The 22,077-nt window shown below is 44.4% G+C and overlaps 1 protein-coding gene across 4 annotated transcripts in view; it reads left to right on the top strand.

Annotated features, from left to right (window-relative positions):
• The window catches only part of LOC139275187 (microtubule-associated tumor suppressor candidate 2-like), an 876,619-nt gene that overhangs the window by 656,987 nt on the left and 197,555 nt on the right, over positions 1–22,077 (top strand). For all 4 annotated transcript variants that reach the window (XM_070892299.1, XM_070892303.1, XM_070892301.1 and 1 more), the window contains one exon: positions 2,188–2,286. In XM_070892299.1, the coding sequence (XP_070748400.1) occupies positions 2,188–2,286 (99 nt within the window). The remainder of the gene's footprint in view (positions 1–2,187; positions 2,287–22,077) is intronic.

The following is a 22,077-nucleotide window of genomic DNA, read 5'->3' on the forward strand; positions in this document are numbered from 1 at the left end:
ATTTCCCTGTGCTCTATAGCATCCTCTGCCCCAGCAGGTGACCGGGTGACTGCTCCCAGGCACCTATGAAAAGCTTGCTGCTACGAGGTGTATCTGAACACCTAAGAGTTGGCTCTCACTCAGCTTTGCATTTCTTTCCACAATAGTGAAGCACCCATTCAGTTCTTTCTGGGATAGTGCAGCTGATATCAGAAATGTGTCTGTGCAGGAAACTGTGGACTTTACTGTATTTTTTAAAAGTACTCATTCAAATTTAGATACTGCAAATAGTCCATCTTGGGATCACAATCATCTGCACAATGTACTGTTAGTTTCAAATCAGGACAACATCCAAATGAAGCATAGCACTTTGGGTGAGTGAGTCTGACATCCAAATGAAGCATAGCACTTTGGGTGAGTGAGTCTGAATCACTTTTTGAATTCATCTCAAGTGTCCTCTTGGAAAAATCTGGGGACTCCAGTGTTCCCAATCTTGTGTCAGTTGGTGTCTCAATAAAAATATAATCCATAAATTATTATATATCTGGTAGCTGTTTTCCCATTCTTCCTTAATTTTCTGCTGTTGCTTGCTTGTAAAAAGTGATACAGGTTGAATCTCCCTTATCCAGAACTCCCTTATCCAGAACCACCCCTCGTCCAGAACCATTCCCGGCCACCGGGTGGTTCATGTGCAGAACTCCGACGTGAATAAATTGAAGTCCTTCCTCGCTGCCAATTTGCACAATCGCTGGCCTGACCCCGCGATCCATCCCTCCCCCCCATGATCTCTCTGCTGCACTCCCAAGCCAGCCAGCCCCGATATCTTCTTGCTCAGTACCTGTGCCATCCAATTAAACGTGACCACTCCTCATTTGGAAAAATCCCTTATCCAGAACAGGCCAGGTCCCGGATAAGGGAGGTTCAACCTGTACTTATCTACCATACTTCTTCCCCTGCAACTGACAAATTATGTCCAATGTGGCCAACCAAGTTCAAATGGTTGGAATTAGCCCTACTGCTCCTCCAGTAAGGAACTCCATATTCTGCCACTAGAGCTACAAGCCACTTACTAAGAAACCTTCAGCATTTTCTGCAGGAGGTAACACTTCCACTCTTCAAATTTAATCAGGCTTCTCACATCTGGGACTGAGAGAGCCCGACAGACTTAAATTGTACTAATCAAAAGCAGTCTGAGCTTGTTACACCCGTAATTTAATTTTCTGAAGTCGAACATGGGATTCTAGAGGGAAACAGCAATGTCTGAAATCATTGTTTTAATCTATTGCCATCACTAACTCTCGTGAAAGTACTGTGGATTTTTGTTTGTTTATTCAGTTGCTACCACATCTTTGATAGTGATAACTACTTCATTTCTTAAACATGCTTTGTCCTCTAAAAAACCAAAAAGCTGTAGAATTTATAATCTTTAATTTTATGAAATGCAGTGTTTTCTGAATTCTATCATGTATTTCATATTTAAAATTTTCTATTAATTTTTTAACATTATCCTGTGAATCTGGGTTGGCTAAGTGCTAAAGTGCCTTCTAAACTTGGACATTTGCATCCTGTGGCTGTCTGTTACTGAGACACGATTGCTCCCTTTGCATTTGTTTTGAAAGTTCTGAGCCAGAGTGCTAGCTGGAGAACCAAGTCATGGTGAGATGCTCCATTTTGGGAATGAAAAGAATATGACGATGACAATATCCATTTGATAGCCCATAATATAGCAGAACTGGCCAAAAATACAGAAAAGTCTATTGCTTAGGTCACCCTTCCTGCAGACTGGAAATAATGCTTGCCGTTTGCATGAAAATACAAGATTGGTTTAGAAGGAACCAACGAGAAAGTAGACAAGAGGTTTATCACAATTTCCAAGATAACTTCTCATTTTAAACAATTTCAAAGTTACAGTACAAATTAGATCTTTAAAACTGTTGGAAACATTGCTGAGAGGCTTTGGAGACATGTCCATAACAATGTTTGTCATCTTCAAATGGGAAAAATGTTTATTATGTATGAATTATTGTCTTACATGCCTTTGCAATTCCTTTAAAAATATTGTCAACCACCCTTTGAGAAAATGAAGTGACATTGGCTAGTAAATAATTTTTGCATATAATTGGCTTCTGAATTACCAAATGCATCCTGTGTAGAACAATGAGAGAAGAGACACCATCTAATAAATTAATTGTTAAACTTCCAAAACAGCAAAGAAGAAGGAAGTACAAAAAGATCACGATATTCCAAAACCTGTGACTTCATCGCCCAAAAGACTTGTCATACCTGCAAGCAAACTTCACCCACCAGGTATGTATTTGTAGTTTATGTTGTGTGACGCATGAAAATATGAAAGCATAACAGGGAATGTAGCAGACTTGTGCTAGATGCTTAGTATTGTACTTGTGTTCAACATAACCCTTTCGCCAGATTTAAAATGATGCAGAAAGCAGTTGTAAAAACCAAAGCATTTTGTTAACATAGGCACATGTGTAACAGGTACAGTAATTTAGTTCTCTTACGTTTTATTGTAGACACAAATTAAACTTTGTAAGGATAGTTGAACTAAACACAGAGCGGATTTTCGGGTCTTCTGCGCTCCGTTTTTCGTCCCGGAGCGGCGGGAATGGCGGCGGTGAGGTCTTCTGGGCGGGCGGTCAGCCTCTAGGGCCCGGCAGGAATTGTCGGGTCCGGTTTTGCAGTGGTGCGGAGCAGTACCGCCCAGAAGAGATGCGCCGGTGTGCAACGCCCCTGGATGCGAGAGTTTTGATTTCAGCCTGACCCGCACACCCCGCAGTGAACACCTAGGAAATCAGGCAGTCCAACGATACCAACTGCAGAGAGGTAAGTAATGGACTGCTAAGGTAAGTGTGATTGTTTTTTCTTTTAATTTTTTTTGCGATTTATGTTGTGGTGGCATAGGCAATGTTTTGGGAATGTTTTTGTGGGGTTTCTTTAAAGTTTTTTTTTTCTCCCCAGGCATCTCTTGGACGTTCCCAGCCAGCTCTTTAGCTCGGGATTTTCCCATGCTAGCACCCAAGAGAGGTGTACAATGCCTCCCTTAGTGCTGTGCCCCCTGACTTGGGGCCCATCTGCCCAATTTTACTTATTGAGGCGCAACTTTACCGTGCAAACTTTACCGCCCCGCCACCATTACCAACGCAAAATCATCAAAGCTGAAAATCCAGCCAATCACTAAGTTTCTCATGTAAATTTGTAAGGTTACACTTCTCTCTCTATCAGATTAACATTTTAAAATCCCCAACAGCTGTTCAATTATCTATGTTACTGGCACTGTTGATGTCTTCCCACCCTGATGCATCTCGTACCTCATTAAAATACATCTAATTTCAAATATGTGATTCTCTCCCAGCTGATCATCCAATTATACTTTTTATCTAATACCTTCTTATTGTAGCGATTCAGAGACATTTTGGTGGGTATCAGGTTACAACATCCACTGAAAATTCTACCAATTATTTAGATTGTCTCTAGACTAAATGAAACATGGAAATCTGCAGCACAGAAGGAGGCCATTTCGGCCCATCGTGTCCGTGCCGGCCGACAAAGAGCCACACGACCCTTGGTCAGCAGCCCTGAAGGTTACATATGAACCTATGAACAATGGCGGAAAGCTAAAGAGCATCCGGTCCAACCAGTCTGCCCCACACAACTGCGACACTGCCTGCACCGCAACATTCTACACTCCACCCCAACCGGGGCCATGTGATCTCCTGGGAGAAGCAAAAAAAACAGTAAGAAAAACCTAGGTTAATTGGGGGAAAAAAATCTGGGAAAATTCCTCTCCGACCCATCCAGGTGATCACCCTGGCCATATTCAATTCCCTGCAGTACTTACCATCGTATCTGCACCAGCTAACAAGAGGTTATCCAGTCTAATCCCACTTACCAGCTCTCGGTCTGTAACCCTGCAGGTTACGGCACTTTATGTGCCCATCCAAGCACCTTTTAAATGTGGTGAGGGTTTCTGCATCCACCACCCTTCTAGGCAGTGAGTTCCAGACCCCCACAACCCTCTGCGTGAAGAAGCTGCCCCTCAAATCCCCTCTAAAACTTCCACCAACCACCCTCGTAATTGACCCCTCCACCAAGGGAAATAGGCCCTTGCTATCCACTATATACAGTCCCATCAAAATGTTATACACCTCAATGAGGTCTCCTCTCAGCCTCCTCTGTTCCAATGAGAACAAACCCAGCCTATCCACTCTGTCCTCATGGCTAAGATTCTCCAGGCAGCATCCTAGTAAATCTCCTCTGCACCCTCTCGAGTGCAATCATATCATTCCTATAATATGGCGACCAGAACTGCACGCAGTATTCCAGCTGTGGCCTAACCAGAGTATTTGCAATTTAATCATAACCTCCCTGCTCTTGCATTCTATGCCTTGGCCAATAAAGGTAAGCATTCCGTATGCCGCCTTATCCACCTGGCCTGCTACTTTCAGGACAAGCACTCCAAGATCCCTTTGTTCATCTACACTTTTAAGTAGCCTACCGTTTAATGTGTATACCCTTTCCTTATTAGCCCTCCCAAAGTACATTACCTCACACTTCTCGGAATTAAATTCCATCTGCCACTGTTCTGCCCACCTGACCAGTAGATTGATATCCTCCTGCAGTCCATGACTTTTCTCTTCATTATCAACCACACAGACAATTTTAGTGTCATCTGCAAATTTCTTAATCATACTCCCTATATTCAAATCTAGATCATTTGATGTATACCACAAAAAGCAAGGGACCAAATACTGAGCCCTGCAGAACCCCACTGGAAACATCCTTCCAGTCACAAAAACACTCATCAACCATTACCCTTTGCTTCCTACCTCTAAGCCAATTTTGGATCCAACTTGCCACTTTGCGCTGGATCTCATGGGCTTTAACCTTCGTGACCAGTCTACCATGTGGGACCTAATCAAAAGCTTTGCTAAAGTCCATATACACTACATCGTACACACTACCCTCATCAACCCTCCTGGTTACCTCCTCAAAAAATTCAATCAGGTTAGTCAAACACGATCTTCCCTTAACAAATCCGTTCTGACTGTCCCTAATTAATCTTTGCCTTTCTAAAATGTAGATTTATCCTGTCTTTCAGGATTTTTTCCAATCATTTCCTACCACTGAGATTAGGCTGACAGGCCTGTAATTACTCGGCCTATCCCTTTCTCCCTTCTTCAACAAGAGTACCACATTAGCAGTCCTCCAATCCTCCAGCACTATGCCCAAATCCAAAGAGGACTGGAAAATTATGGTCAAGGCCTCTGCTATTTCCTCTTTTACTTTGCTCAACAGCCTGGGATGCATTTCATCCGGGCCTAGGGACTGCTAAATCCCTTAATAACTCCTCCCTCATATGTTTATTTCATCCAGAATTTCACACGCCTCCTCGATAGCAGTATTTGCATTGCCCATTTCCTTTGTGAAAACAGACGCAAAGTATTCATTAAGAACCATACCAACATCTTCCGCCTCCACACCTCATGGTCTCTAATAGGCCCTACCCTTTCTTTAGTTATCCTCTTACTCTAAATATATATATAGAACATCTTTGGGTTTGCCTTAATTTTACTTGCCAAGAATTTTTCATGCTCTCTCTTAGCATTCCCAATATCCTTTTTAATTTTACCTCTGAACTTTCTATATTCCTCCAAAGATTCTACAGTATTTAGCCGTCGGTAGATGACATCAGCTTCCCTTTTTTTCTTGATCTTCCCCTGTAAGTCTCTAGATATCCAGGGGGCTCTAGAATTGTTAGTCCCATCCTTTTTCTTTAAGTTCACATATTTGGCTGAGCCCTCTGGATTTCCTCCTTGAATGCCTCTCTGTTCCAACACTGATTTACCTACAAGTAGCTGTTTCCAGTCAATGTGACCAAATCTCTCCTCAAATTAGCAAAGTTAGCTTTTCCCCCAATTTACATAAGAACATAACATAAGAACATAAGAATTAGGAACAGGAGTAGGCCATCTAGCCCCTCGAGCCTGCTCCACCATTCAACAAGATCATGGCTGATCTGGCCGTGAACTCAGTTCCACTTACCCGCCCGCTCCCCATAACCCTTAATTCCCTTATTGGTTAAAAATCTATCTATCTGTGATTTGAATACATTCAATGAGCTAGCCTCAACTGCTTCTTTGGGCAAAGAATTCCACAGATTCACAACCCTCTGGGAGAAGAAATTCCTTCTCAACTCGGTTTTAAATTGGCTCCCACGTATTTTGAGGCTGTGCCCCCTAGTTCTAGTCTCCCCGACCAGTGGAAACAACCTCTCTGCCTCGATCTTGTCTATCCCTTTCATTATTTTAAATGTTTCTATAAGATCACCCCTCATCCTTCTGAACTCCAATGAGTAAAGACCCAATCTACTCAATCTATCATCATAAGGCAACCCCCTCATCTCCGGAATCAGCCTAGTGAATCGTCTCTGTACCCCCTCCAAAGCTAGTATATCCTTCCTTAAGTAAGGTGACCAAAACTGCACACAGTACTCCAGGTGCGGCCTCACCAATACCCTATACAGTTGTAGCAGGACCTCCCTGCTTTTGTACTCCATCCCTCTCGCAATGAAGGCCAACATTCCATTCGCCTTCCTGATTACCTGCTGCACCTGCAAACTAACTTTTTGGGATTCATGCACAAGGACCCTCAGGTCCCTCTGCACCGCAGCATGTTGTAATTTCTCCCCATTCAAATAATATTCCCTTTTACTATTTTTTTTTTCCAAGGTGGATGACCTCACATTTTCCAACATTGTATTCCATCTGCCAAACCTTAGCCCATTCGCTTAACCTATCTAAATCTCTTTGCAGCCTCTCTGTGTCCTCTACACAACCCGCTTTCCCACTAATCTTTGTGTCATCTGCAAATTTTGTTACACTACACTCTGTCCCCTCTTCCAGGTCATCTATGTATATTGTAAACAGTTGTGGTCCCAGCACCGATCCCTGTGGCACACCACTAACCACCGATTTCCAACCCAAAAAGGACCCATTTATCCCGACTCTCTGCTTTCTGTTAGCCATTGGGACTTTTATTCCTGGTCTATCCTTGTCATAGCCATAACTACTTTGAATCTGACTGAATTATGGTCACTGGCACCCAAGTGCTCTCCCAATAATACCCCTTCCACCTGCCCAGTTTCGTTCCCCAAACTAAATCCCTCTCGTGTTGGGCTTGTTACATACGGACTAAAAAATTCTCTTGAATGCATTTTAAGAATTCCGCACCCTCTATACTCTGCACACTATATTTGTCCCAATCAATATTAGGATAGTTAAAATCCCCTACTATTAGTACCCTATGTTTTTTGGACTTCAAAGAACTTTGCCTACATATTTGCTCCTCTATCTCCCTTCCATTGTTTGGGAGTCTATAATAAACGCCCAGCAGTGTGATTGCCCATTTTTTTATTTGACCCATATGACCTCATTTGATGATCTCTCTAACATATCATCCCTCTTCACCGCTGTAATAGTTTCTGTAATCAATACTGTAACCAGGAATATTGAGCTGCCAAACCAGCCCCTCTTTCAGCCATGTCTCTGTAATGGCTATAATGTCATACTCCCATGTGTCTACCTGTGCTCTTAGCTCATCCGCCTTATTCGTTATACTCCTAGCATTAAAGTATATATCTTTTAGCACAGGAAGTCCTCCCTGATTACTAATCCTGGTTTCCTCTGTCTTACAGATTCACTTTCTAAGTTCTTGCTATCCAATTTCAGCTTTACTTCCTTCCCTATTGAATTTGGTCTCAGGTTCCTAACTCCCTGCTAGGCTACTTTAAACTCTCCCCAACAGCACTAGCAAAACTCCCCATGAGGATATTGGTCCCGGCGCTTTGAAACATACATTGAAACATAGAAAATAGGTGCAGGAGTAGGCCATTCTGCCCTTCGAGCCTGCACCGCCATTCAATAAGATCATGGCTGATCATTCCCTCAGTACCCCTTTCCTGCTTTCTCTCCATACCCCTTGATCCCCTTAGCCGTAAGGGCCATATCTAACTCCCTCTTGAATATATCCAATGAACTGGCATCAACAACTCTCTGCGGCAGGGAATTCTACAGGTTAACAACTCTCTGAGTGAAGAAGTTTCTCCTCATCTCAGTCGTAAATGGCCTACCCCTTATCCTAAGACTATGTCCCCTGGTTCTGGACTTCCCCAACATTGGGAACATTCTTCCCGCATTTAACCTGTCCAGTCCCATCAGAATCTTATACGTTTCTATGAGATCCCCTCTCATCCTTCTAAACTCCAGTGAATAAAGGCCCAGTTGATCCAGTCATTCCTCATATGACAGTCCAGCCATTCCTGGAATCAGTTTGGTGAACCTTCGCTGCACTCCCTCAATAGCAAGAACGTCCTTCCTCAGATTAGGAGACCAAAACTGTACACAATATTCCAGGCAAGGCCTCACCAAGGCCCTGTACAACTGCAGTAAGACCTCCCTGCTCCTATACTCAAATCCCCCAGCTAGGACGGCCAACATACCATTTGCCTTCTTCATCGCCTGCTGTACCTGCATGCCCACTTTCAGTGACTGATGAACCATGACACCCAGGTCTCGTTGCACCTCCCCTTTTCCTAATCTGCCGCCATCCAGATAATATTCTGCCTTCATGTTTTTGCCCCCAAAATGGATAACCTCACATTTATCTACATTATACTGCATCTGCGATGCATTTGCCCACTCACCTAACCTGTCCAAGTCACCCTGCAGCCTCTTAGCGTCTTCCTCACAGCTCACACCGCCACCCAGTTTAGTGTCATCTGCAAACTTGGAGATATTACACTCAATGAGGTGCAACCTGTCCGGTTTCTACAGGTCCCATCTCCCCCAGAAGCAGTCCCAATGACTCAGGAATTTAAAGCCCTCCCTCCTACACCAACTCTCCAGCCAAGCATTCATCCTCTCCATCCTTCTATTCTTATACTCATCAGCACGTGGCACATGTAGTAACCCGGAGATTACTATCTTTGAGGTCCTACCTTTTAATTTTTCTCCTTGCTCCCTAACTTCTGCCTGCAGGACCTCATCCCTCTTTCTACCTATGTCATTAGTCCCAATATGGACCACAACCTCTAGCTGTTTACCCTCTCCCCCCAGAATGCCCTGCATCCGCTCTGTGACATCCTTGACCCTGGCACCAGGGAGGCACCATACCATCCTGGTGTCACATCTATGGCCACAGAAATGCCTCTGTTCCCCTAACTATTGAATCCACTACCACTACAGCTCTCTTATTCTTCGTCCCTCCCCCCTGTGCAGCTGAGCCACCCATGGTGTCTTGGCTCTGACTGCACTCCCCAGAGGCACCATCACCCTCACTAGTGCTCAGAAGAGAACATCAGTTGGAAAGCAAAATGGACTCACGGGGGGCTCCTGCACTACCTGCCTAGTGTTCTTACTCCGTCTGGTGGTCATCCACTTCCCTTCTACCTGCATGCTTTTAAGGTGGTGTGGCAAATGAGGGTACAGAGCCCAGAAGAGCTGATGGCCCAGGGACAGCACGGGCCAGCCCACACTGCATGTGCGCACTAGGTCCATGCAGTAGAGCAGGTCTCCAGTCGTCCTGGTTAACCCTTGCCACTGGATAAAGGCCTAGCTCTGTCAAGCCCGTGTGGTGGCTGATGTGCAACGGTCACCACACGTTAAAAATCCATGCTCAGGCATCATCCCCCTCAATTGGAGTTCAGGACTGCAACATCGGGTCCTTCATTGAAACATCTGTGAACTCATGTGGAAGCAAGGCATCCTCGTTCGATGGACTGCCTATGATGATGCCTCCACAGGACTGAGCTGCCCTGCCATCCCACAAATGAGAAAGAGAGAAAGAGAGAAGACAGCCAACCACTTACCTGCCCAGACAAGGGCTGTGAGTTCCTTGCCAGAAGTGAACTCCTCGCCTACCTCACTTGGAGAAGAGAGCTCATCAATAGAAATAGTGGCAGATCAACAGGTTTAAACTCAAGTGGTCTGGTTTGTGCGCCAGCTTATTCAGGGTCACAAATTCTTAAACAATCTGCATCTTGAAGTTTCTGAGCAACTGGTAGGGGAGGACTGGATCAACCAGGTCATTATATCGAGCCAAAGAATCACTGGAAATCTGCCAATGATACAACCTAGCCTCATCGCCCAACTGCATAATAAGGCACTGCAAGATCTCATTAAAAGTATAATATGCCTCAACAAATATTTTTTCACCACAAAGATGATCTCATCTTCCAAAGATAAATCAGAGAAATCTGTGTTGGACTATTATGTTATAGCAAACCTGTTCATGTCATCTGTTCAGAGCACAATGACAGCAGGGCCCCATCTACTCCCACTTGGGTGGGGAGCTCCTTTGTACCTTTCCTTTGATTTCCCCTCTTTTCTGCAAAATCAGAGAGAGATAGCATTAAAGCGTGACAGGAAACTTGAGTACTGTGGCATAATAGATTGGAACCAATGTACTTTATCATAACAGCAGTGGGATGCCAGTTCAATTTCTACACTGAATTCCCCAATCTCATCTGTGAGATTGCAATAATGAAGTAACTTTAAAAAAGTGATGATTACTATTACTCTTTATATTGAATGTGAAATTAAGGGAACAGTGTCATCCTACAGAGAATAGGGAGGATAAGTAGAAGTGTTATTGCCAAAAAGTATCCACCAACCAACTTAAGAGTGACATTGGAAGAGGCCTGGAAGCAGGTTATCTAGCCAACATCTTGACCGCAAAAGGAAAGACCAGGATGACACCAAATTGGGGTTGTGGTTAATACAGAGGACTGTGATAAAGTACAAAGAGACATTAATAAACTTGCAGAATGGATGCATAATTGGCAAATGAACTTCAATATAGATAAGTGTAAGGTAATACATTTTGGCAGGAAGAATAAGGAGGCCACATACTCCTACAAAAATAAGTGTCTAAATGGGGTAGAGAAACAGAAGGCTGAAGGAAGATACACAAATCACTAAAAGTAGCAACGCAGGTTAATAAGGCCATAATTTTAAAAAAGCACTGGGGTTCATTTCTAGAGAGATAGAACTGAAAAGCAGAAAAGTTATATTAAGCTTGTATAGAAAGAGTACTGTCAACAGTTCTGGTCCCCATATTACAAAAAGGATATCGAGGCACTGGAGAAAGTGCAAAAAAGATTCACAAGGATCATACCAGAGCTGAGAGATTATACCTATCCGGAAAGATTGAACAGGCTGGGGCTGTTTTCTCTAGAAAAGAGAAGACTGAGGGATGACCTGATAGAGGTCTTTAAGATTATGAAAGGGTTTGATAGGATAGATGTAGAGAAGGTGCTTCCACTTGTGAGGGAGACCAGAAACTAGAGGCCATAAATATAAGACAGTCACTAATAAATCCAATAGGAAATAGAAACATAGAACATAGAAAATAGGAGCAGTAGTAGGCCATTCTGCCCTTCGAGTCGGGCTCCTACGACAACCGCCTGCCTCTTTACTCCCCCCACTTGAATTGGCCAGTCTGCTCATCCACCCCGCAGTCTGCACACTTGTCCACAAGGGTTGCAAGAACCTCAAATCTATTGGACAAGTGCAGGGACTGAGGCTCCTGCACTACTATCTCCTGGGTCCCCTTACCTGCTTCACTCACAGCCTCCTGTCTCTGACCACATGTCAAATCTAAAGTATTTAATCTAGAGGGTGTGGCTGCCTCCTGGAGCAAAAGGTCCAGGTAACTTTCTCCCTCCCTGATGTCTCACAATGTCTGCAGCTTGGACTCCAGCTCAACTCAGAGCCGAAGTTCATCGAGCCGCAGACAATCACCACAGGTGTAGTCACCCTGGACCAAAACGTCCAGAAGCTCCCACATTTTGCAGCAACAACACATCTCCTGTTTTCCCATTATTTTATTTAATTAATTAGTTTAGCGTTAATCAAGTATTTACCCTATATAGTTTATTAAATTAAACAAATAAAAGTTAGTTTTTAGTATTTAGTTATATGCTATATGTTAATTTAAAAGAAAAACTTAGCCCGCAATCACCACCAATCACTTACCTGCCTTACTTGTGATGTCACACAGCAGAGTTCTCACTTGGATCTCCTAGGAGAGGCAAAAAAACAGATAAAAACCCAGGCCAATTGGGGAAAAAATCTGGGAAAATTCCTCTCCGACCCAACCAGGCAGTCAAAACTAGTCCAGGAAATCACACTGGCCGTATGATGTGGTCTGCTTGTGGCTTTTATCCCCTCTCTCGGGCCTCAGTCTACTCCCGCTCAGGTATGCCGCCGCTCTGCAGAAGAAGTTAGGAAATACAAGGCAAAGCAACACCTCCCGCCCCACTTCACCGAACTCTCCCACTTACCAAACTCTCAAGTTTCCTACTCTGAGCTGCTGCACTCTGAGCTAACAGCACTAGCCCTCGGTTTTTAAACTGCTTGTGGCTAGCTGAGTCACCACTGGTCAGCTATTCAAAGAACCCGTTTTTACTAGTTTTAACTAACTGGCTATTCAGCAAACTACTGGAGAGCTAGCTAGCTAGTTTGTCTCTAATTCAGCCTGCAAGAATCCTAAATATTTAACTGTTAATCTTACTTAGAAGCTATTAGCAATTGTCACCAGCCTCCAAATGGTATAAAAGAGATTAACCCTTAAGACTCTCCCACTTACCAAACTCTGCAGGAGAAAATTATTTACCCAGAGAGTGGTCAGAATGTGGAACTCACTACCACAAGGAGTAGTTGAGTTTAAAAAATTTTGTTTATGAGATGTGGGCGTCACTGTGAAGGCCAGCATTTATTGCCCATCCTGAATTGCTCTTGAAAAGGTGGTGGTGGTTGAATCGCTGCAGTCCATGCGATGAAGGTACTCCCATTGTGCTGTTAGGGACGGCAATATATTTCCAATTCAGGATGATGTGTGACTTGGAGGGGAACTTGGAGATGATGGTTTCACATGTGCCTGCTGCCCTTGTCCTTCTAGGTGATCGAGGTCGTGAGTTTGGGAGGTGCTGTTGAAGAAACCTTGGTGAATTGCTGCAGTGCATTTTGTAGATGGTACATACTGTAGCCACAGTGCGCTGGGGGTGAATGGAGTGAATTTTTTAGGTGGTGGATGGGGTGCCAATCAAGCGAGCTGCTTTGTCCTGGATGGTGTTGAGCTTCTTGACTGTTGTTGGAGCTGCACTCATCCAAGCAATTGGAGGGTATTCCATCACACTCCTGACTTGCGCCTTGTAGATGGTGGAAAGGCTTTGGGGAGTCAGGAGAAGAGACACTCGTTGCAGAATATCCAGCCTCTGACCTACTCTTGTGGCTAATCCAGTTAAATTTCTGATCAACGGTGACCCCCAGGATGTTGATGGTGGTGGATTTTTGTGATGGTAATACTGTTGAATGTCATGGGGTGGTTAGACTCTCTTTTTGGAGATGGTCATTGCCTGGCATTTGTGTGGCGGGAATGTTACTTGCCACTTATCAGCCCAAGCCTGAATGTCATCTAGGCCTTGCTGCATGCGGGCACGTGATACTTCATTATCTGAGGAGTTGTGAATGGAACTGAACACTGTGCCATCATTAGCGAACATCCCCACTTCTGACCTTATGATGAAGGGATGGTCATTGATGAAGCAGTTGAAGATGGTTGAGCCTAGGGTACAGCCCTGAGGAACTCCTGCAGCAATGTCCTGGGGCTGAGATGGTTGGCCTCCAACAACCACAACCATCTTCCTTTGTGCTTGGTATGACTCCAGCCAGTGAAGAGTTTTCCCCTTGATTCCCATTGACTTCAATTTTACTAGGGCTCTTTGTTGCCACACTCGGTCAAATGCTATCTTGATATCAAGGGCAGCCACCCTTACCTCAGCTCTGGAATCCAGCTCTTTTGTCCATGTTTGGACCAACACTGTAACATAAGAACATGAATATAAGAAATAGGAGCAGGAGTAGGCCATTTGGCCCCTCGAGCCTGTTCCACCATTCAATATCATGGCTGATCTGATCTTGGCCTCAACTCCACTTCCATGCCCATTCCCCATAACCCTTGACTCAGTTCTCGTTCAAAAATCTGTCTATCTGCACCTTAAATATATATAATGACCCAGCCTCCACAGCTCTCTGGGGTCGAGAATTCCAAAGATTCATGATCCTCTGAGAGAAGAAATTCCTCCTTATCACCATTTTAAACGGGAAACCCCTTATTCTGAAACGATGTTCCCTAGTTCTAGATTCCCCCACAAGGGGACTATCCTCTCTGCATCTATTCTGTCAAGCCCCCTCAGAATCCTGTATGTTTTAATAAGATCTTCTAAAGTCCAATGAGTATAGGCCCAGCCTGCTCAATCTTTCTTCATAAGACAACCCCTTCATCTCAGGAATCAAACTCATGAACCTTCTCTGAACTGCCCCAAATGCAACTATATCCCTCCTTAAATAAGGAGAACAAAACTGTACACAGTACTCCCGGTTTGGTCTCACCAAAGCCCTGTACTGTTGTAGCAGGACTTCCCTACTTTTATACTCCATCCCCCTTGCAATAAAGACCAACATTCCATTTGCCTTCCTAATTACTTGCTGTACCTGTATGCTAACTTTTTGTGTTTCATGTACAAGGACCCTCTGTACCACAGAATTTTGTAATCTCTCTCTGTTTAAATAATAATTTGCTTTTTTATTTTCCTACCAAAGTGGATAACCTCACATTTTCCCACATTATACTCCATCTGCCAAATTTTTGCCCATTCACTTAACCTATCTATCCCTTTGCAGACTATTTGCTTCCTCCTCACAACTTGCTTTCCCACCTATATTTATATCATCAGCAAATTTGGCTACATTGCACTCAGTCCCTACATCCAAGTCATTGATATAGATTGTAAATAGTTGAGGCCCCAGCACTGACCCCTGTGGCACTCCATTAGTTACAGTTTGCCAACCTGAAAATGACTCACTTATCCCAACGCCCTGTCTTCTGTTAGTTAGCCAATCCTCTATACATGCTAATATATTACAGCCAACCTCGTGAGCTCTTATCTTGTGCAATAACATTTTATGTGGTCCCTTGTCAAATGCCTTCTGGAAATCCAAATACACCACATCCACTGGTTCCCCTTTATCCACCCTGTTCGTTACATCCTCAATGAACTCCAGTAAATTTGTCAAACATGATTTCCCTTTCCTAAAACAATGCTGACTCTGTTTAAATATATTATGATTATCTAAATACCCTGCTATTATTTCCTTAATAATGGATTCCAGCATTTTCCCAATGACAGATGTTAGGCTGACTGATCTATAGTTGCCTGCTTTCTGGCTCCCTCCTTTCTTAAATAGGGGCGTTGCATTTGCTGTTTTTCAATCCGCTGGGACCGCTCCAGAATCCAGGGAATTTTAACCAAGATTATAACCAATGCATCCACTATTTCTGCAGCCACTTCTTTTAAGACCCTAGGATGCAGGCCATGAGGCCCAGGGGACGTATCTACCTTTAGTCCAATTAGTTTGCCAAGTACTTTTTCTCTAGTGATAGTGATTGTTTTAAGTTCCCTCCTCCCAACAGCCCCTTGCTTATCAATTGTCGGAATACTTTTAGTGTCTTCTACCATGAAAACTGATATAAATTATTTTCTATTTCCCTGTTTCCCATTATTAATTCCCCAGTCTCATCCTCTAAGGGATCAACATTTAATTTAGCTACTCTCTTCCTTTTAATATACTTGTAGAAGCTCTTACTGTCTGTTTTCATATTTCTTGCTAGTTTACTCTCATAATCCATCTTCTTTCTCCATTAGTTTTTTTGTCTTCCTTTGCTGGTTTCTAAAACTTTCCCAATCCTCTGCCCAGCCACTAATCTTCGCAGCATTGTATGCCTTTGTTTTGAATTTGCTACCATCTAATATATCTTTGCTGTGAGTTATGGAATATCTCCTTAAATGTTTGCCACTGCTTATCTACCGTCTTGCCCTTTAATCTATTTTCCCAGTCCACATTAGCCAACTCTGCCTTCATATCATTGCAATTCCCTTTATTTAAGTCCAGAACACTAATTTGAGACCAAACTTTCTCACCCTCAAACTGAATTTGAAATTCTATCATGCTATGATCAATCTTCCTAAGAGGATCCTTTACTATGAGATTATTGATTTCTCCAGTCTCATTACACATTACCAGATCTAAAATAGTCTGCTCCCTAATTGGTTCCACAAACCAGAAACCATCCTGAATACGCTCTATGAACTCTTTCTGAAGGCTACCTTTGCCAATTTGATTTGTCCAATCAATATGAAGATTAAAATCGCCCATGAGTATTGACGTACCTTTCTTACAAACCTCCATTATTTCTTGATTTATATTCTGTGCTACAGTGTAGCTGCTGTTAGGGGGCATATAGACTACTCCCACCAGTGACTTATTTCCCTTATTATTTCTTATCTCCACCCAAACTGACTCTACATCTTGATGTTCTGAGCCAATATCATTTCTCACTATTACACTGATCTCATCCTTTATGAACAGAGTTATCCCACTTCCTTTTCCTTTCTGCCTATCCTTCTGAAATGGCAAATACCCCTGAATATTCAGTTCCCAGCCTCAGTCACCTTGCAACCACGTCTCTGTAATGGCTATCAGATCATACCCATTTACTTCTATTTGTGCCGTCAGCTCGTTACAAATGCTGTCTGCATTCAGATAAAGAGCTTTTAATTTTGTCTTCTTACAATTTTTCCCTATTCTGACCCCACTTTTTGATGCACTCTTATGTTTTTATGCTCTGTCCTTTCCTGTCACACTCTGGTTATCATCATCATCATAGACAGTCCCTCTGAATCAAGGAAGACTTGCTTCCACTCTTAAAATGAATCCTTAGGTGGCTGAACAATCCATTACGAGAGCCACAGTGCCTGTCACAGGTGGGACAGATAGTCGTTGAGGGAAAGGGTGGGTGGGACAGGTTTGCCGCACGCTCTTTCCGCTGCCTGCGCTTGATTGCTGCATGCTCTCGGCAGTGAGACGCGAGGTGCTCAGCGCCCTCCCGGATGCACTTCCTCCACTTAGGGCTATCTTTGGCCAGGGACTCCCAGGTGTCAGTGGGGATGTTGCACTTTTTCAGGGAGGCTTTGAGGGTGTCCCTGTAACGTTTCCTCTGCTCACCTTTGGCTCATTTGGAGTTCCGAGTAGAGCGCTTGCTTTGGGACTCCCGTGTCTGGCATGCGAACTAGTTATCATTACCCCTGCCCTGCACTATTGCCTTCTCCTTTCTCTTTGCCGTTTTAAATTTACGCTCACCTGATCCTTCCACCCCACTATTTAGTTTAAAGCCCTTTCTACAGCACTAGTTATTCAATTTTCCAGGACACTGGTTCAAGTGAAGCCCGTCCCAACGGAACAGCCCCCTCTTTCCCCAGTACTGGTGCCAGTGCCCCATGAATCAAAACCCATTTCTCCCACACCAATCTTTGAGGCACGCGTTCATCTCTCTGATCTTATTTACCCTATGCAAATGTGCTCGTGGCTCAGGTAGTAATCCAGAGATTATTACCTTTGTGGTTCTGCTTTTTAATTGAGCCCCTAGCTGCTCATACTCCTGGAGCTGAGTGGTTCTGGCAGAACCCAAACTGAGCATTGGTGAGCAGGTTATTGGTGAGTAGTAGCGTAGTTGCATTTAAGAGGATGCATTTAAGCATAGATAAGGGTCGATAAAGGGGAACCAGTGGATGTAGTATAATTGGATTTCCAAAAGCATTCGATAAGGTGCCACATAAAAGGTTATTACACAAGATAAGGGCTCATGGGATTGGAGGTAATGTATTAGCATGGATAGAGGATTGGTTAGAGGACAGGAAACAGAGAGTTGGGATAAACGGGTCTTTATCAGGTTGGCAGGATGTAACTAGCGGGATGCTGCAAGGATCACTACTGAGCCCTCAACTATTTACAATCTATATTAATGACCTAGATGAAGGGACCGAGTGTAATGTATCCATGTTTGCTGACAATACAAAGCTAGGTGAGACAGTAAGCTGTGAGGAGAACACAAAGGGGACAAAATTGCCAACCGCCCTAAACGAGGTGCAACTACCATTTTTGATGAGTTCTGGCCACCCCATGGGGCGGCTTAACCATCGAAATTCAGCACTTTAGGGATTTTTTTGGAGCGGGGCAGAAGTGGCCTCATCATGGGAGCGGAAATGGGGGCGGGGCGGGGCGGAGTGGCCGTCACTAGCGAGGCGGGGTGAAGTGGCCGACGCTATCAGTCATTAGCGCCGTGCTGATGACGTCATTGCACTGGCACATCACAACATCCCTCCCCTTCAGTTAAAGGGGAGGGCTGCTGCAAACTCTGCAGCCAATTTAATGGCAAGCACTGGGCCACCAGGGAGTGTTTCGCCCGGACCAGCAGCCTGGCACCCAAGAGGAGGTTCTAGGCTGCCCGTTGGCGGCCTGACCGAACCCACGGTCACAATTGTCGGCCTGACCTGGCAGTCAGCCAACAAAAACAAATAAGATGGCATTGCTGGCAGCGATACCTCCCCTTTAAGGGCAACCATGCCGCCAAGCCACAGCGAGTGTACCGACAGCAAAAGCTTTCAGGCAGCCAGAGGCCTTATAGAAAGGGGCAATTTCGGCCCAAAAAGAGTGCAAAGGGATATAGATAGACGAAGTGGCCGTGCTTTTGCCACACGGGGTTGGTCGCGTGTGGTAAACCAGCTCCCGACTCTAGCCCACCTTCTGTCCTGAATCTCCGATGATTATGGTTTATTAAATCCGCCTTGCGGGCTTCCCGGTCAATTAAGAGGATGCCGGTCTGATGACATCATTTGATGATGCATAATCAGCCAGTTTCCTTAAAAGGACCATGCCCGCATTGCTTTTCACAGTTCTTCTGTCAGTGTTCTGCAGCATTGAGGTGCTGCAAACACTGACAAGCACTGCACAGAAGTGCACGGCTGCACCTAGGCTCTCCCATGACTCCCTCCAGATGTTTATAGAGGGAGTCACAGCACGTAGGGAGGTCCTCTTCTCTTCCCATCGGTGGAAGGGACCTCCCCAGGACACCAACGCACCGCTTCCAGTGTCCCTGACAACTACATGTGCAGGAAGTGTATCCAACTGCAGCTCCTGACAGACCACATTGCGGCACCGGAGCTGCGCATGGATTCACTCTGGAGCAATCGCGATGCTGAGGATGTCGTGAATAGCACGTTTAGTGAGTTGGTCACACTGCAGGTAAAGGTTACACAGCCAGATAGGGAATGGGTGACCATCAGGCAGAGCAGTGGAAGGAAGGTAGTGCAGGGGTCCCCTGCGGTCATCTCCCTCCAAAACAGATACACCACCTTGGGTACTGTTGGAGGAGATGGCTCATCAGGGAAAGGCAGCAGCAGCCAAGTCCATGGCACCAGGGGTGGCTCTGCTGCACAGGAGGGCAGGAAAAAGAGTGGGAGAGCTATAGTGATAGGGGATTCTATTGTAAGGGGAATAGATAGGCGTTTCTGCGGCCGCAAACGAGACTCCAGGATGGTATGTTGCCTTCCTGGTGCAAGGGTTAAGGATGTCTTGGAGCGGCTACAGCGCATTCTGGAGGAGGCGGGTGAACAGCCAGCTGTCGTGGTACATATAGGTACCAATGATATAGGTAAAAAAACCAGATGAGGTCCTACAAGCTGAATTTAGGAAGCTAGGAGTTAAATTAAAAAGTAGGACCTCAAAGGTAGTAATCTCAGGATTGCTACCAGTGCAACGTGCTAGTCAGAGTAGGAATTGCAGGATAGCTCAGATGAATACGTGGCTTGAGGAATGATGCAAAGGGGAGGGATTCAAATTCCTGGGACATAGGAACCGGTTCTGGGGGAGGTGGGACCAGTACAAACCAGACGGTCTGCACCTGGGCAGGACCGGAACCAATGTCCTAGGCGGAGTGTTTGCTAATGCTGTTGGGGAGGGTTTAACCTAAAATGGCAGAGGGATGGGAATCTTTGCAGAGAGGCAGCGGGAAGTAAAACGGGGGCAGATGCAAAAGGTAGGAAGGAGAAAAGCAAGAGTGGAGGGCAGAGAAATCTAAGGACAAAAATCAAAAAGAGCCACATTACAACATAATTCTAAAAGTACAAAAAGTGTTTAAAAAAACAAGCCTGAAGGCTCTGTGTCTCAATGCGAGCAGCATTCATAATAAGGTGGATGAATTGACTGCGCAGATAGCTGCTAACGGATATGATGTAATTGGGATTACGGAGACATGGCTCCAAGGTAACCAAGGCTGGAAACTCAGCATCCAGGGGTATTCAATATTCAGGAAGGATAGACAGGAAGGAAAAGGAGGTGGAGTAGCATTACTGGTTAAAGAGGAGACTAACGCAATAGTAGGAAGGACATTCGCATGGATGATGTGGAATCTGTATGGGTAAAGCTGTGAAACACCAAAGGGCAGAAAATGTTAGTGGGAGTTGTGTAAAGACCACCAAACAGTAGTAGGTAGGTTGGGGATGGCATCAAACAGGAAATTAGGGACGCATGCAATAAAGGTACAGACGTTATCATGGGTGACTTTAATCTGCATATTGATTGGGCTAACCAAACTGGTAGCAATACTGTGGAAGAGGATTTCCTGGAGTGTATAAGGGATGGTTTTCTAGACCAATATATCGAGGAACCAACTAGAGAGCAGGCCATCCTAGACTAGGTCTTAAGGAACGAGAGAGGATTAATTAGTAATCTGGTCATGCGAGGCCCCTTGGGGACTATAATATGGAAGAATTCTTCATTAAGATGGAGCATGACACAGTTACTTCAGGGACTAGGGTCCTGAACTTAAAGAAAGGAAACTTCGATGGTATGAGACGTGAATTGGCTAGGATAGACTGGAGAATACTTAAAGGGTTGACGGTGGATAGGCAATGGCGGACATTTAAATATCACATGGATGAAGTACAATAATTGTACATCCCTGTGTGGCATAGGAATAAAAAAGGGAAGGTGGCTCAACCTTGGCTAACAAGGGAAATTAGGAAAAGTGTTAAATCCAAGGAAGAAGCATATAAATTGGCCAGAAAAAGCAGCAAACCTGAGGACTGGGAGAAATTTAGAATTCAGCAGAGGAGGACTAAGAGTTTAATTAGGAGGAGGAAAATAGAGTATGAGAGTAAGCTTGCAGGGAACATAAAAACTGACTGCAAAAGATATGTGAAGAGAAAAAGATTAGTGAAGATTAATGTAGGTCCCTTGCAGTCAGAATCAAGGGAATTCATAATGGGAAACAAGGAAATGGCAGACCAATTGAACAAATACTTTAGTTCTGTCTTCACTAAGGAAGACACGAATAACCTCCCGAAAATACTAGGGCACCGAGGGTCTGACGAGAAGGTGGAACTGAGGGAAATCCTTATTAGTCAGGAAATGGTGTTAGGGAAATTGAAGAGACTGAAGGCCGATAAATCCCCAGGGCCTGATAGTCTGCATCCCAGAGTACTTAAGGAAGTGGTCCTAGAAATAGAAGATGCATTGGTTGTCATTTTCCAACATTCCATGAACTCTGGTTCAGTTCCTATGGATTGGAGGGTAGCTAATGTAACCCCACTTTTTACAAAAGGAGGGAGAGAGAAAACAGGGAATTATAGACCAGTTAGCCTGACTTCGGTGGTGGGGAAAATGCTGTAATCAATTATTAAAGATGTAATAGCAGCGCATTTGGAAAGCAGTGACAGGATCGGTCCAAGTCAGCATGGATTTATGAAAGGGAAATCTGCTTGACAAATCTTCTAGAGTTTTTCAAGGATGTAATTAGTAGTGGATAAGGGAGAACCAGTGGATGTGGTGTACTTGGACTTTCAAAAGGCTTAAACAAGGTCCAACACAAGAGATTAGTGTGCAAAATTAAGGCACATGGTATTGGGGGTAATGTATTGACGTGGATAGAGAAACGGTTGGCAGGCAGGAAGCAAAGAGTGGGAATAAACGGGTCCTTTTCAGAATGGCAGGTAGTGACTAGTGGGGTGCCACAAGGTTCAGTGCTGGGACCCCAGCTATTTACAAAAAACATTAATGATTTAGACAAAGAAATTGAATGTAATATCTCCAAGTTTGCAGATGATACTAAGCTAGGTGGCAGTGC

This window comes from Pristiophorus japonicus, chromosome 10 (genome assembly GCF_044704955.1).
Source record: "Pristiophorus japonicus isolate sPriJap1 chromosome 10, sPriJap1.hap1, whole genome shotgun sequence".
NCBI lineage: Eukaryota > Metazoa > Chordata > Chondrichthyes > Pristiophoridae > Pristiophorus > Pristiophorus japonicus.